This window comes from Phodopus roborovskii, unplaced genomic scaffold (genome assembly GCF_943737965.1).
Source record: "Phodopus roborovskii unplaced genomic scaffold, PHOROB, whole genome shotgun sequence".
Taxonomy (NCBI): domain Eukaryota; kingdom Metazoa; phylum Chordata; class Mammalia; order Rodentia; family Cricetidae; genus Phodopus; species Phodopus roborovskii.
This window is the reverse complement of record NW_026126517.1, coordinates 31,255,740-31,269,936: the sequence shown is the minus strand read 5'-3', so window position 1 is coordinate 31,269,936 and position 14,197 is coordinate 31,255,740. Positions and strand designations below refer to the sequence as shown.

The 14,197-nt window shown below is 44.6% G+C and overlaps 1 protein-coding gene across 1 annotated transcript in view; it reads right to left on the bottom strand.

Moving 5' to 3' along the window:
• Positions 1 to 14,197, bottom strand: part of Gldn (gliomedin) — a 43,858-nt gene that overhangs the window by 14,949 nt on the left and 14,712 nt on the right. The window contains exons 2-4 of the mRNA XM_051197490.1: positions 8,145 to 8,196; positions 1,514 to 1,531; positions 1,126 to 1,233 (exon numbers count right to left, since the gene is read on the bottom strand). Of these exons, the coding sequence (XP_051053447.1) occupies positions 1,126 to 1,233; positions 1,514 to 1,531; positions 8,145 to 8,196 (178 nt within the window). The remainder of the gene's footprint in view (positions 1 to 1,125; positions 1,234 to 1,513; positions 1,532 to 8,144; positions 8,197 to 14,197) is intronic.

Below are 14,197 nucleotides of genomic sequence, written 5' to 3'. Positions count from 1 at the left end.
TTGGATGATGTGTGCCCATTGTCATTTTCATGGCTGCCCCTGGACACACAAGCAGGTGGGCTTGCCAAGGGGTAAAGGGTTTCCACAGTTCTCTCCCTCTCCTCTGTTTTCTCTTAGCTAATAGGGGGATAGCAGAGGTGCTAGGAGAGGGGGGACTGTCTGAGGTCCTGGGAGGGGGAGCTGATCTGAAAGAAGCTCCTGCTGCCTTCCTAGCCCAGGACCTGCCCATGGTTGTAGAGCTAAGAGGCTGCACAAAGAGGACCAGGTCCAGTCTCTGGCTAAGATCCACCTCTCTCTGCCTTTTTACTAGTGGCCTTGACTGATGTAAAAAAAAGCCCTCTGGTGTCTATGGGTCCTCACTGTGCCACATGCCCATTTTCTTCAGAGGATTCTTACTTGTCCACCTCCACAGCTCCTATGGGTGGTGTTGATAGTTCTTCAGAGCCTAGCTCACCCTGGCCAGGGTTTCTGTGAGGCCCCACGCCAGTCCCTGCTTCTCCCTAAACACAACAGACACCTTGGTGTCTCTGGGCCTCTACCGTGATCACACACAGCAGCCCAGAGGAACTGCCCCAGACAATGGAATCCCTTTGCAAGCTTCCTTAAGAGAGGACCCTGAGTCACACGCCAGCCTTGGGAGGCCCGAGTGTTGTCTCTCTACTAAAGCAATGGCAGCTGCTCTTCTAGTGAGGGAAATCCTCTCTGCAAAGGCCAGCATCGGTTCCTTGAAGTTAGCCAAACACAGCAAGCAGATGGAAAGAAAGTGGCAACAGAAAGCAAAGCAGAGGCTGAGACTTGAATGAATGTGGGTGTGAGTGGGGGAGGGAGGGAGACGGGGGGGGGGGCTGTGTGAGCATAGGAGCAGGAAGAGACACAGCCTGCTCCCATACACCTCCAGCTGCAGAAAGAGAAGTTAGTTCCTAGGGAGCTGTCCTCTCGCTGTGATATAGCCATTTGGTCCAAAAAGAAGATTCTTGGCATCTCAACGCAGCAACTTCCAGGTGGGGGTTACATCAGTGCCTCACACAGCACGAAGTGCCCTGCCTCCTCTGGGTACCATATTTCCCAGTGCTACCCATCTGAATGTAGTCAGGGAGATAAGACATAAAGGAACTGTCCAATTACCCATTTTTCCTCTCTTCCCGTTTGCTCCTTTTTCACCCTTTGGTCCCTGGAGACCAGGCTGTCCATCTGATCCATTGTGTCCTGGTAACCCATGAACTCCTGGTGGTCCTGTGCCAAAGCATAGAGTAGGAACAGTTAAAGACATCTTCACTGCAGGTCATGTGATTTCCTTTAGCCAGTGAGACAGCCAGCATCTTCCTGCCCCTCCCCACCGCCTGATCTCCTAGAACAGGGAGCTCACAAGTTAGGGCCACAGAAAAGGATGAGGCCATGAACAGGATGCTGCCTTACTCCTTCCCTCTACCTCCTCTGTCTGGTCCTTGGGTCCTGGGGCTCCAGCCACCCATAGCTGTCCCTTGAACTAGGAAAATACAAAATAGGTTCTTACCTGGTGGTCCAGGTGGTCCTACAGCAGAAAAAGGAATTTAGACGATAAGTCACATGAGGTAGAAAGAAACCAGAGCCACAAACTCCTGCCCTCCTTAAAATGTCTTAAGTGGCTGCTAAGGAAACAATCCCACATCACTTATTTACAGCTTATTACATTTCTCCCAAAGGGCCTTACAAACAATTCAGCAAAGACTCATTTGCTAATCAAACCATTTTACTTCCATTTCAATAGACCCAGCATAATTTCTGGGTTGGTTTCATTATAGATTCATACATCAATTATCTTAGAGGAGGTTAAACTAATTATTTTGGGACCAATGGAAACACGGTGGCCCTGTGCAGCCCTGGCACATGGAGGTTCTGTCACTTCAGAGCAGACCACTGGCTGTCACTAGAACACTTCCAAGAGCTTCCCCAGCCAACTTGTCTCCTCCAGGCCACTGAGGAGTAACCCAAGCACATGCTGGCTTTATGGACCTGTATTTTGTTGCATGAAATAGCCTGAGAAAGTCTGAGTGCTCAGGTAAGGTGACAAATATCTTCTTTAATGTGAAATGATCCAAGGACCTAAGTGGTTTGGGTGAATCATTTATACACTGAGAAAATGATTTTGCTTCCAGAAATAGGCATGCCTTATTGTCAGCTAGACTGAGCACTTGGTTGAGCCAGGAAGGATGGAACATGAGAGGACTGAGTTCCTTGTGTTTTTCTACATCATACATAATGATTCCCAATCTAAGCTTTTGACTATCCACAAGGCAAGCATTTCTAAACATATATCATGCACATCAAACTCCACTAAGAAATACCAATTCTAGTATCTGCTGTGTTCATAGCCTATATGAGCACATTAGATCCTTTGAAACCACAGGGAAATATGAGGGCTCAGTAAAGAAATAACCCCCAGGTTATTGAAGTCTTGGAAGAGCTCCCAAGAAGGTGATCTTTGGTCTATAGTCCTGAAGGGACAAAGGGACAGAGAAGCCAGACATTTCATGCAGGGGACAGACAGAAGCCAAGGTCCAGAAGTGGGAGCTATCAAGGTTCAGAAAAAGAATAAAAGAACTGGCCATGCTTGTGTGGGTAGAGATGTGCTTGCACAAAGCAGTGGGTGGGCTGGGCAGGAAGCACTTGAAAGCCAAAACAAGATGCAGAGACCATGGGAGGTGGGTTCTTAAGCAGAGGATGTTGCTGGGACATCAGTGTGGGTCTGAGACACTCTTTGCAACTGGAGGATGACTACAGTTAACCTACCTGAGACAGAGACAGAGACTGAGAACACAGAGAAGCAGAGAGGGGCACGGAGAGGGAGAAAACATGGAGAGACCTTTAAGGTGAAAGTTGGGCAAAGTTGTGGATAAATGTGACTGTTGAGTCGCAGAAAAAGCTAGAAATTCAAAAACTATTTAGTGGAATAAGGAGGACTTCATGTCCAATTAGAAGGAGATGGGAGAATTTTACATAAATGGATCCCAGAACATCTAGGGACATAGAATTCTTGGAAGAACACGTGTCCGGGAGTAGCAAATGCAGTGTTTTGATGGGAAACAATACTTTTCACAATAGCCTCAAAAAAAATTTTGAGGGAATAACTCTAGCCAAGCAAGTGAAAGACTTGTATAATAAAAACTTTAAGAGATTAAAGAAGAGATCAGAAGATGGAAATATCTTCCATGTTCATGGATCTGTTAATATAGGGTTAATATAGAGAAAATGGACATCCTACCAAAGGCAATCTACAGATTCTATTAAATTCCCTTCAAATTCCAACACAGTTCTTCACAGAAATAGATGGGACAATTTTCAGCTTCATATGGAAACACACATACAGCCACACATACCACACACACCACACACAGACACACACACACACACACACACACACACACACACAAAACTGGACAGCTAAAGCAATCCTGAACTGTAAAGAACTGCTGGATACATCAGCATTCCTGATTTCAAGTTGTACTGCAATGCTATAGTAATAAAAACAGCATGGTATCAGCATAAAAACCGACACACCAATCAGTGGAATCGAATTGAAGGTCAGATATAAATCTACACACTTATGGACACCTGATGTTTGACACAGAAGCCAGAAATACACACTGAAAAAAAAAAAGACAGCATCTTCAACAAACAGTGCTGGTCAGACCAGATGGCAGCAAGTAGAAGAATGCAAATAGATCCATATTTATCACCCTGCGCAAAACTCATCTCCAAATGGATCAAGGACCTCAACATAAAGCTAGATACAACGAATCTGATTGGGGAATAGTTTTGAACTCACTGGCCCAGGAAAAGACTTTCTGAACAGGAGACCCACCAGTAGCACAGGCACTAAGATCAACAGTTAATAAATGAGACTGTATGAAACTAAAAGCTTCTGTATTGGGAAAGTACGCCATCATTTGGACAAAGGAGAACTAAGAAGATGAAACACGAGTGGCTGAGAAACAAAGAAATGTTCAATATCCTTAGTCACCAGGGAAATGCAAATCAAAACTATGTTGAGATTCCATCTTATACCTGTCAGAGTAGTCAAGATCAATAAAAGAAATGACAATTTGTGCTGTTGAGGATTCAAGGAAAGGAGAACACTTATTCATTGCTGGTGGGCGTGTAAACTTGTACAGCCACTGTGGAAACCAGTGCGGAAACTCTTCAGGAAGATGGGAATAGATCTATCTCAAGATCCAGCTATAGCACTCTGTTACATATACCTGAAAGACTCTACATCCTACTATAGAGACACTTGCTCAACTAGGAGAAAGCCAGATAATGGCCTGTTAGAGGGATACAGCAACAGATGACTCCTGAAGTCAGAGACCTTGGAATGCTCAGGGCTCAGGGAACTGTGTGGACGAGGAGGCATAAAGAAGAGTCAGAGGGGTTGTGTCTTCCAGACACAACAGGGCTGATGCTCATGCATTCACAGAGATCGTGGAAGCATAGGTACCAGGCTCCAATTGACAACGGATTGCAAAAGAAAAATGAGTTTTCTCCAGTGGAGTGTCATTGGGTACACATAAAGGCAGGTCCCATGAAGAAGACACGGAGTTGGAGTCGGATGGATAGGGAGGTCGGGAGGATCTGGAAGGAGGTGAGAGAGGGGAAACCATGATCAGAATATATTGTGGACAGAGGATTTATTTTTGTAGCTCACACCTTTAATCTCTTCACTCGGGAGGCTGAGGCAGGAGGATCTTTGTGAGTTTGAGGCCAGTATGGTCTATAAAATGAATTCCAGAACAGCTAAGGATATAGAGATTTTTTTTTTTTTTTTTTTTTTTAAAGAAGAAAAGCAGTGATTTGCTAAAAAGGCTTGAGTTTCTCAGTATCGTAATTTTACCAGCAGATGGCGCTCACGTGTGCTGGAAAAGGGCCAATAGAGAACAAGGGATAGAAGAAGCAATTGGCTTCTCTACATTATGGAGCCAAGCAGAGGCAAGGGATGAAGGGAGGACACTCAGCGAGCTGCATGCTGACCATGTCAAGTGGGCATCAGCAGCTTCCAGGAGAACCAGGCAACCATATCAGGGTGAGGCCTGGTGCTGTGTGTTTAGGACTGTTAGCTCTTCGTAGTTCTCTAACGGGGCATTTCTAGTCCCATTCCCTGAGCCCCACTGACACCCTGGCTACAGTTCTATCTAAATCCAGAGATTAGCCCACCATGCTTCTTAAAATCAAATATCTGGGTGCCCCTTGGAGAGTCTAATTCGTTCTGGGTTGAGAGTGAGGTCCAGAACCTGCATTTTCACCAAGCACTCCTGGTGAAGAGCATGCAGAGGGTCACAGCTCCCCTAATATGTCATGACAATTATCCAGAAAAAAAATTAGTCACCATCAACACATCCTTTGTCGTCTGTTAACCAAAGCATGACCTAACCTGTACTGGCAATAGATGCCTCTGGCTGTATGATGATTTGGCATGTGTATTATTTCTCAAGTAGTGGGTTTCTACTAGCAGCATTGAAGAATCTTAATGGAGGCAAGAAATACAGCCTCTACAGTTATGGGGAAGTAGTAACTAGGGAGTATAGCTTCCAGACTGGGCACTGGTAAGGCTAATACCGCAGGCTTCTGGATGGCCTGGCTCCATCCACAATGGCCATTTCAAATCAAGGGCAAGAGAACTGTCCTTGAGTGTCTGTAGCTCCGCTCCAGACATCTCCCTGCTCACGTGGCCCAGGGCAATTGGTCATAGCATGATCGCAGAGGAAGTCCCCACCCATTCCTCAAAGCCCGACTTTAAAGAAATAAGGCTTCCATCTCACCTCAGATGGCAAGGCCCAGATCTGCTGTTTAGAGTGAGCTCAGGGGAAACATTGCTCCACAGACCTGAGGAAACCTGGGAGTCTGCATCCCTGACTCTCTCTTCTGTAGCAAGGGCTCCCTGGGGTACAGCCTGTCCACCAGTGGAGTTACTCCCCAACTTCAGTATACTTTTTAAAAGAGTTTTTTAAAAGATGAATCTACTGTAAAATTGGGTCTTTCTTCGGGGCCCAAGCCCAGCTCTGCCTAGATCTTTCTTCTGCCCAGAATTCATGCTACTCTGTGGACAGAGGCTCTCTGCCTACTATCAAAGTTGCCCAACTCAGTCCTGGGTCCAGTTGTTCACCCTTCTGTCCCCACCCCCAATCGAGACTGTGTGGCCTGTCCCAAAACACCCACTTGCTTTAGTAACTTTTTAATACTTAAGTTTTTAATGGAAGAGCTTCTGTGTAAAAAGGAGATCCAGTTTCAAGCTGACACGAAAGAACAAAGTGTTGGCTCTTGAAAGCGTGTTCTGAGGTGAGAAAGAATTACCCACTCAAGCCATTTCCACCGTGCCCGCTCCCTGTCACTCTCCTTTAAGTGGCTTCAATAGCTCAATCCTGCACATTCACCATGAGCCCGGCTCTCGGGTCTCTATAAAAACTGGAGAGAGGCTTTCTCCGTGCCTCTCAACAAGGCTTTTGTGCCTGTCACTCCATCCATCTGAGCATTTCTGTAGCATTGATGGCTGTCACACGTGGGAGCTCTGAAGAGGGCTTTCCACAGATGGAAGGAAGGCATTTACACCACTAGAGTTTCTGGACAAAGGAGTGGGCTTTCCGAAGACATTCCATTCTCTGTGAGGGCGGGGTGCCACTTACACAATTCAATTAGCATTTCCCAAGAAGCTTGTCTTCCTGAGGTCAAAACAAGGGAGCTACAGTAAGCCTTGGAATTGAGGTCCCACCTTTATTTACTCATTCATAGAAGTCATAAGTTCTTCCTTCTGACAAACTAACTCCCAAGTGAGGAGGGAAACTAAGGCAAAGGCTGTAGAGATTGGCTGGGTTCCTGACATGCAGGACCCCCGTACCTCAGATTCCTAGCAGTAAACATCAGCTTATGTCCAAAGCATCGTTTAGAGTCCACAGACGTGTTTGGTCACTCCATTTGTACTGTTTTAATGGAATCACAGTTTCCTTACTCTTTAGGCTGCCACCCTCCTCTGGAGGGGCAGGGAATAGAATATCTGGAGTCAGGCTCTATAGGACAGGTCAGAGTGTCACTTGGCTTAGGGGACAGTGAGGGTGATTACTCTGAACCCGGCTTTTCTTTGCCCTCACTGTCACATGGCCTGCCATTAAGGTCAGAGGCCGGCTCTGTCAGGCTCACATAGAAATCCACACCATTACTGGACGTGTGCACAGCAGTAAGGCCAGTACCCAGGAGCCTGGGAAAGGGCATTCTCACACTTTTGAGGCTAGACTGGTCTACATAGCAAGATCCTATCTTAAAAACAAACAAACTCAGCCAAGTTCCCCCCCACCCACACCCACACACAAAACCCCAAACAAAACACACATCCATCCTTCTATCAGCCATTCCTTGACCCAAGATTTGATAAACCCCCTGGCCAGTCCTATTCCATGTGTCCTGAGAACTGGCAATAAGGTGTATAGCCAGCCTCTAAGCCCACCTAGCACATGGAATGTGGCACAAGAAATGCTTCATAAAAGTGGCTCAGCAGACAGTGTGCCTACTATGTAAGCCCAACGCCCCAAGTTTGATCCTCAGAGCCCACTTAAAGGTGGAAGGGGAGAACCAGCTCTGTGTCCAGTTGTCCTCTGACTGCCACCACACACACACACCATGGCACACCATGACACAAAGATAACGAACAAAAGCAGAAAAACAGTACTCTGTGACTGCTCAGCAAATTCTCCCAGAGCTCCAGAGCTGTCTGTTCAAGCTGCACATCTGATATAGGGAAATTGTTACATCTAATGCAGCATGGTACCTCTCACGGAAGAGAATTCTATCTCGTAGTATGTTCTTTCCCCATCTTTATTTTCCCATTTAAAACTAGCAGGAGTGAAGAAAACATCCTTGGCCCTAGTTTAGGGTCACACACATTTCTAATTACTCAAGTCCTAGTTATTTTCCATTGCCACATTTCTGTGACAATACCAGAGAGTAATAGTCATAATCTTATTACAGTTGGTTTTATTCCCATTAAAAACATCTGCTAAAAGAAAGAAGATGCATTTGTTTTGGTAACAAAGTACCCCTAGGTGTGCCTTCTGCCCCTGCTCTTTGGCTAGCCCCAGGGTTGCCACGTGCATGCAGCTCTTCGGTGAGCACCACAGACTTACCTGTAAGGCAGATGCCCTTGGTGCTATTGCACAGGTCCACCATCACTCGGATCTGAGAAGAGAGAAGGCGATTAATAGCAAACAGTAGGCTTGGGAGATGCCTTTTATTCAGACAAGCAGAAAGCATCTAGAAAAATCCCCCAAGTAACTCCAGGCCTATATGCACATGTCTGAGGAGAACAATTAACTTTGGACTGCTGAGAGCAGGAGAAACAGTCTTCCCCAGGGAAGAGCACACCAACTGCTGGTTAAAGGCCAAGTGCTCAGCCCTGAAAACATACATCCAAGTAACATTATACAGATTGAGCAGGGTGTGTTACGTATTTGAGAATATATATGCAGGGGTTGGCTCGGGGGTTTAAGAGCACTGGCTGCTCTTCCAGAGGACCTGGCCTCAATTCTCAACCCCTATGTGGCAGCTCACAACGAACTATCTATGCCTCCTGCTTCAGGGGATCTGACATCCTCACACAGACATACATGCAGGGGAAACATCAATGTACCAAAAATACAAAATAATAAATTATTAAAAAAAAGAACATATATGCATATACATATGCTAGAAGTGTGTAATGTCAATTGATGAAAAGAAAGGCCATGAATTTCAAAGAGAGCAAGGTGGGGTATATGGGAAGCTTGGAATAAGGAAACAGAAGGAAGAAATTATGTAGTTGTATTATGATGTCAAAAACAAGCAAACAAACAAACAACAAACAAAAGAACTTGAAGAGCAGGCATGGTAGTACAAGCCATCAATCCTAGCTGTCCCAAAGTCTGAGGTAAGAGGGTGATAAATTCATGGCTTTGTTTGGGCTACAGAGTGGGTTCAAGGCCAGTTTGGTCAACATATGGAAACCCTATATCTAAAGTTATAGAGCTGGGGATATAACTCAGTAATAGAATACTTTCCTATCATGCTCGAAACCCTACTGTCAGCCCTTAGTATAGCATCAAACTGCAAAGAAACCTTTAAAAGACTGGTGTCTATTTGCTATGCGTGCTTATCTGGAGAATTCCCTTAGTTTCCTTCAGCTAGTTTTTAGTATGGTAATGAGTAGACTCCAATATCTGAAAGCTTGCTATGCAGGCTTCATGGTCAGGGGCAAGGACTCAGCAACTGAGTTGTAAGCACTGAGGAGGTATTTGACCTTTCAGCAAGCCAGTAACCCACAAAGGACCCACCTTGAGGGTTGAGCTGAGTCCCTGGCACCTGGAAATACTCCTAGTTGGCTGTGTTCCTCAGACCAGTGGACACTGTTGAGTCACTGGACATCTACTGTCATGTGACAATCACTACCACAAGGGATGAGCTGGGTGCCTGCTCCCTCACACTGCTTGTCTCTCATTCTTTGCACTCCCCAGAACCAAGTGTGATGGTCTCAGATCCACAGGTTGATATTATTGAAAGGCAAATGATAAAATGCAGATTACTGGACAGCATCAGAACATGCTTTTGTTTGTATAAAGCAGTGATGCACAGACAAAAGCTTTTGAGTATTTCTCCACTGACGAGTTTAAGATACACTCCTTCTGCTTTTCTAGAATATGTCTGGACACAGAACAACAGCAACAAAATTCACATGAGATGGAGGGTAGAAGAAACTGCATTAAGCTCAACATATCATTTTTTTATTTATTTTTTGGATGATTGCTCTTTCATTTAAATTATGTTTTTGAAAGGATACTGTTTTGCATTGGAGAGAAGGCCCTGGTTAAGAGAATTTGCTGCTCTTGCAAGGACTGGAATTCTGTTCCACACACCTACGTCCAGTGTGGCTTACAACTGCCTGCAGTCCAGCTCCAGGGCATCCAAAAATCTCTTTTTGGCTCTTCAGACATCTGAACTCAGGTACATATATGCATCCAGACACATGTAAAAACTCATAATTAAAAGTTAAGAAAAAAAAAAGAAAGAAAACAATCATGTTAGCCAGATGGTGGTGGTGCAGGCCTTTAATCCCAGCACTCAGGAGGCAGATGTAAGCAGGTCTCTGTGAGTTTGAGGTCAGCCTGGTCTACAGAGTGAGTTCTCTGACAGTCAAGGCTACACAAAGAAACCCTGCCTCAAAACAAAACAAAACAAAACAAAAGGGATCACATTTTGACTTGAAAAGGTGATTTGATTTCTTGTGTTGATGGGTCTGTTCACTAGGGGAACCAGAGGGAAACTCATCCTGAGTATTTTGTGCCAGTAATAGTTGTAGACTGCTGTAGAAAGAGGTTTTCGAGCTACAGAATGCACATTGCACATCTACACAAATGTAGAAAAGCTGAACTATGCAAGAAATACAAGTAGCGGGTCTTCTTTACCTGAAATTCTGCAGCCATAGATTCAACCAACTATAGGCTGAAAAAAATCATGTTGGTACTGAGTACGTGCCAACTTCCTTTGTCATTCTCTGAATATCTCACTATGACTTTGTACAGAGCTTATATTGTGCTGGGTGTTATGAGCAATCTAAAGATGACTTAAAGTAGACAAGAAGATGTGCATATGTTCCATTAAAACACTACACAATTTTATATAAGGGATTCAAGCACCCTAGGAATTTGGTATCTAAGGAGGGTCCTAGAATGAACCCCGTGTGTGTGTGTGTGTGTGTGTGTGTGTGTGTGTGTGTGTGTGTGTGTGTGATGTTCCACCCTAGGTTAAGATCTGGAAACTAACCAATACCTTGTAAATGTCTCAGGTACTTCCTCCACCCAACAATTCTCTGAATGAAAGCATATTGGGCCATGTTGTTTCTAACAGTGCCGCTGTCTACTCAAGGGCACATAGCATGGTGGGGGGTGGTGGGGGTGGGGGTAGGAAAGAGGCTCAACTCCAGGCCCACTGTACTCTATTATGGCTTTAATAATTATCTTAACGTGACCAGACCCCCCCAAAAGAAACAGATTCACTGCATTTTAGTTATTTTCATAAATGAATGTAATCAGCTGCTCCATGACAAAATTTATTGTCTTTAAAAAATATATAATTGCCCATTGAGAGGACCAGAAAAGACTTCACAATGATTCATTTGTTGCCTGGGGGATCACGGCAGCAGCAGTGGTTTGAAACAACAGAGCATCAATAGGGAAAATGAGCCTTTCTTCCTGATACTCATTACTGGTCTGGGACAGGCACAGCTAGAGACTGCGGGGAGGGAGTTTTCATTTCCTGACCTGTTAGCTTCATTTACATGCTGAGTGTCCATTTATGTGTTTTATAGGAAATTATTCCAACCTTCTCAGAAATATTCTCCTAATAAACTGAGGCACACCACACTAGTGCATTGAAGTGAAACATTCTTCATGAAATTGTGTGGTCATAGAGCCCCACCCCATCACAATGATTAAGGATTTGGATGAAGGTTTAAAAATTAAGAATCAAAAGTCATAAAACCAAGGCTCTCATATTGAAGATTCACACTTGAATGGAGGGCTTCTTGGGTTTTGATTTGGGACTTGAGGGAAGAGGTCTTTGAGGCCACTACCCTGGGGATGTTAGGCGGGCTCTGTCTATGGCACATCCCTGTCCCCTGCCCATCTCTGTGCCACACCTCTTTGCTATGTGCAGTCATTGTCTTACCACAGCTGTTGGCCCCATTGAAGACTGTCAGCCTTTTACTAACTCCTAGGTGAAGGGACCCACCTGGCTTTTATTTTAGCTTGGCAGCACTTATCATCAATATGGGACCTGTTACATTAAAAACAGGTGGTTGTGAATATACTTTCTGGAAAAGTGGCTTTGGCAGACCATTAGTACAAAAAGCAAAGTGGCCCAATCCATGCCATATACCAATGGGCCTTTGGCAGACTGTAAGAAAAGTAAAGAGTAGCCCAAACCATACCACACAACAATGGGCCCTATCAGGGTATCTCTGAAATTCTCCCATGCATACCTTCTCCTTGTTCAGTGGAATATTTTTTAAATGCCAACTCAGGGGCTGGAGATGTAGCTCGGTTGGTAAAGTTGCCCACCAGGCAGGAGCCCTGTCTTCCATCCTCAGAACTGTACAAAATCAGAGAGGAGCTCACTTCTAATCCCACCAGCCTGGACTACATCAGATTCTGTTTCAATCCCAAAAATAAAAATGAAAAGCCAATGGACATACTTAGTTCTATGCTTCTTAGACAATGAGCACTCCTTATGACTGTCCTTAATTGTGTAAACTGCTATCATGAGGATGTAAATGACGCCACCAGAAAAGCTCCAGGAATCAGATACTTAACCTGCCATTAATGCAGGTATCTGGGGCTGGAGATAAAAGGCCATGTGAATGCAGTCTTCCTTACTAGAGGTTCAAACCGTAGATGTTGAAAGACTACCTAGATGTCTAAAGTTGTGGTCAGATACTCTGGACTCAGCCAAGAAAGGCAGGCTCTTCCATGTGGCCCTTGTATGAAGAAAATTTGCAATCCCAATGGAAACATGCAGTATGCTTTTGTTTAAAAACAAAACAAAACAAAATCAAAGATGCTCAAGGCCAACCACCTGCAACCACCTCACTGAAACTTAAGTCTTTCTCCCCAAACCAAACCCTAAACATAAATACAAAATACTTTGTCCTTGGCAGCAAGAGGCGATGAAATTAAACAAAGCAGTTGAAAGCAGGTGTAGATAAGCCACCCTAAAGAACTTCTTGCTTTCAGAGAGAATATGTAGCTATGTGTGGTGGTACACACCTGTAATCCCAGCATGTGGGAGGTGGAGGTAAGAGGAGGGAACGTTGAGTTCCAGGACAGCGTAGGGAGGAAAACACACACACACACACACACACACACACACACACACACACGGACACACGGACACACGGACACACACAGACATAGGAACAAGGCAGACAGAGACAGACAAACTGGTGGACATGAAAAAAGACAGGGTACTTTTGTAAAACTGTGATAGAACTTCTATAAAATTGAAACTTTGCAAAATTTTGGTATAAAATCCGTTAGCTTGTGAACTGTTTTTCGTATTCATAATAAACTCTTGAAACTCTAATTTAATCTGATACTGCTGGCCTGAGGCTCAACAGTGCAACTCTGGGGTCTAGGTCCCAGCTGGTGCTCTGTCCTGGTCCTGTAAGAAAACCAATGGGACGTTTGTCAGCTCAAGAGAGCTTATCCTAGTCATCTGCAAGCCTGGATCAGTGGCTCTTGTCATTAGCTCTGCCTGGGGTCCTCCTCCTTCTGAACTAGGGGCATCTCTCTAGATAGCTGTTATCTTCATCACAGTCACTCTGCTCTTCAGCTGGGCTCTCACTGCTGGGGCCCAGGAAGCCACACCCTAAAGCATGGTCTTTTACCAAAGTCCAGTACTTTGTTTCTTTATGAATGGCAGCGTCTGGGTCTAGTACCAAGGCTGGCCTGGAGTTCACAATCTTCCTGTCTCAGTCACCAGGTGCTGTGCAGCCATGCCTGCCTGAGTACTGGGAAGCAGAGAATTTGGAAGCTGTTGGAAGCTGCCTTAGCTGGACAAAGGCTTCTCTAACCATCAGTGACACAAAAAGGGAACTAGTATAGAAAGAAAATAAAGCAGTTGTTTTAATTACATTCCATATATTCAATATCTCAGCAGTAGAACGTTTGCCTGGTGTGTGCCAGACATGGATCAAGCCCACATTCTATGACAATACAATCTTTCCCCACACCTACAAAATCCCAGAGGGTCACTGAGTGTGAGACATCAAGGGGCCTTTAATGGCATGGAAGGAAGAAAAAAAATTCAAGTAGAAATGGCAACATATTCCAAAAATGAATGTAAACTATAAATCATACATTTAACATGATTAATAAATATGAAAGGCAAAAAAAAAACATGAAAAAAGGTAACAGTAAGGTGAGTCATAATAAAATTCCTTAAAACATGCAATGAACTCTTAAAGTGAGGTAGGGGACGTTTTCTGTGGAGGAACACACTGATGGTAACATTATGCTTCCCATAGGAAAATGCAAGTGAGGGCCTGCAGTGGTCACGTCACCAGAGGACTAAGAGGAAGCCCTTCTCCTGTGTTCTGTGTTGGTTTTGGTTCTGTTGTTGTTGCTGCTGCTACTGCTGTACCTGGGATTGA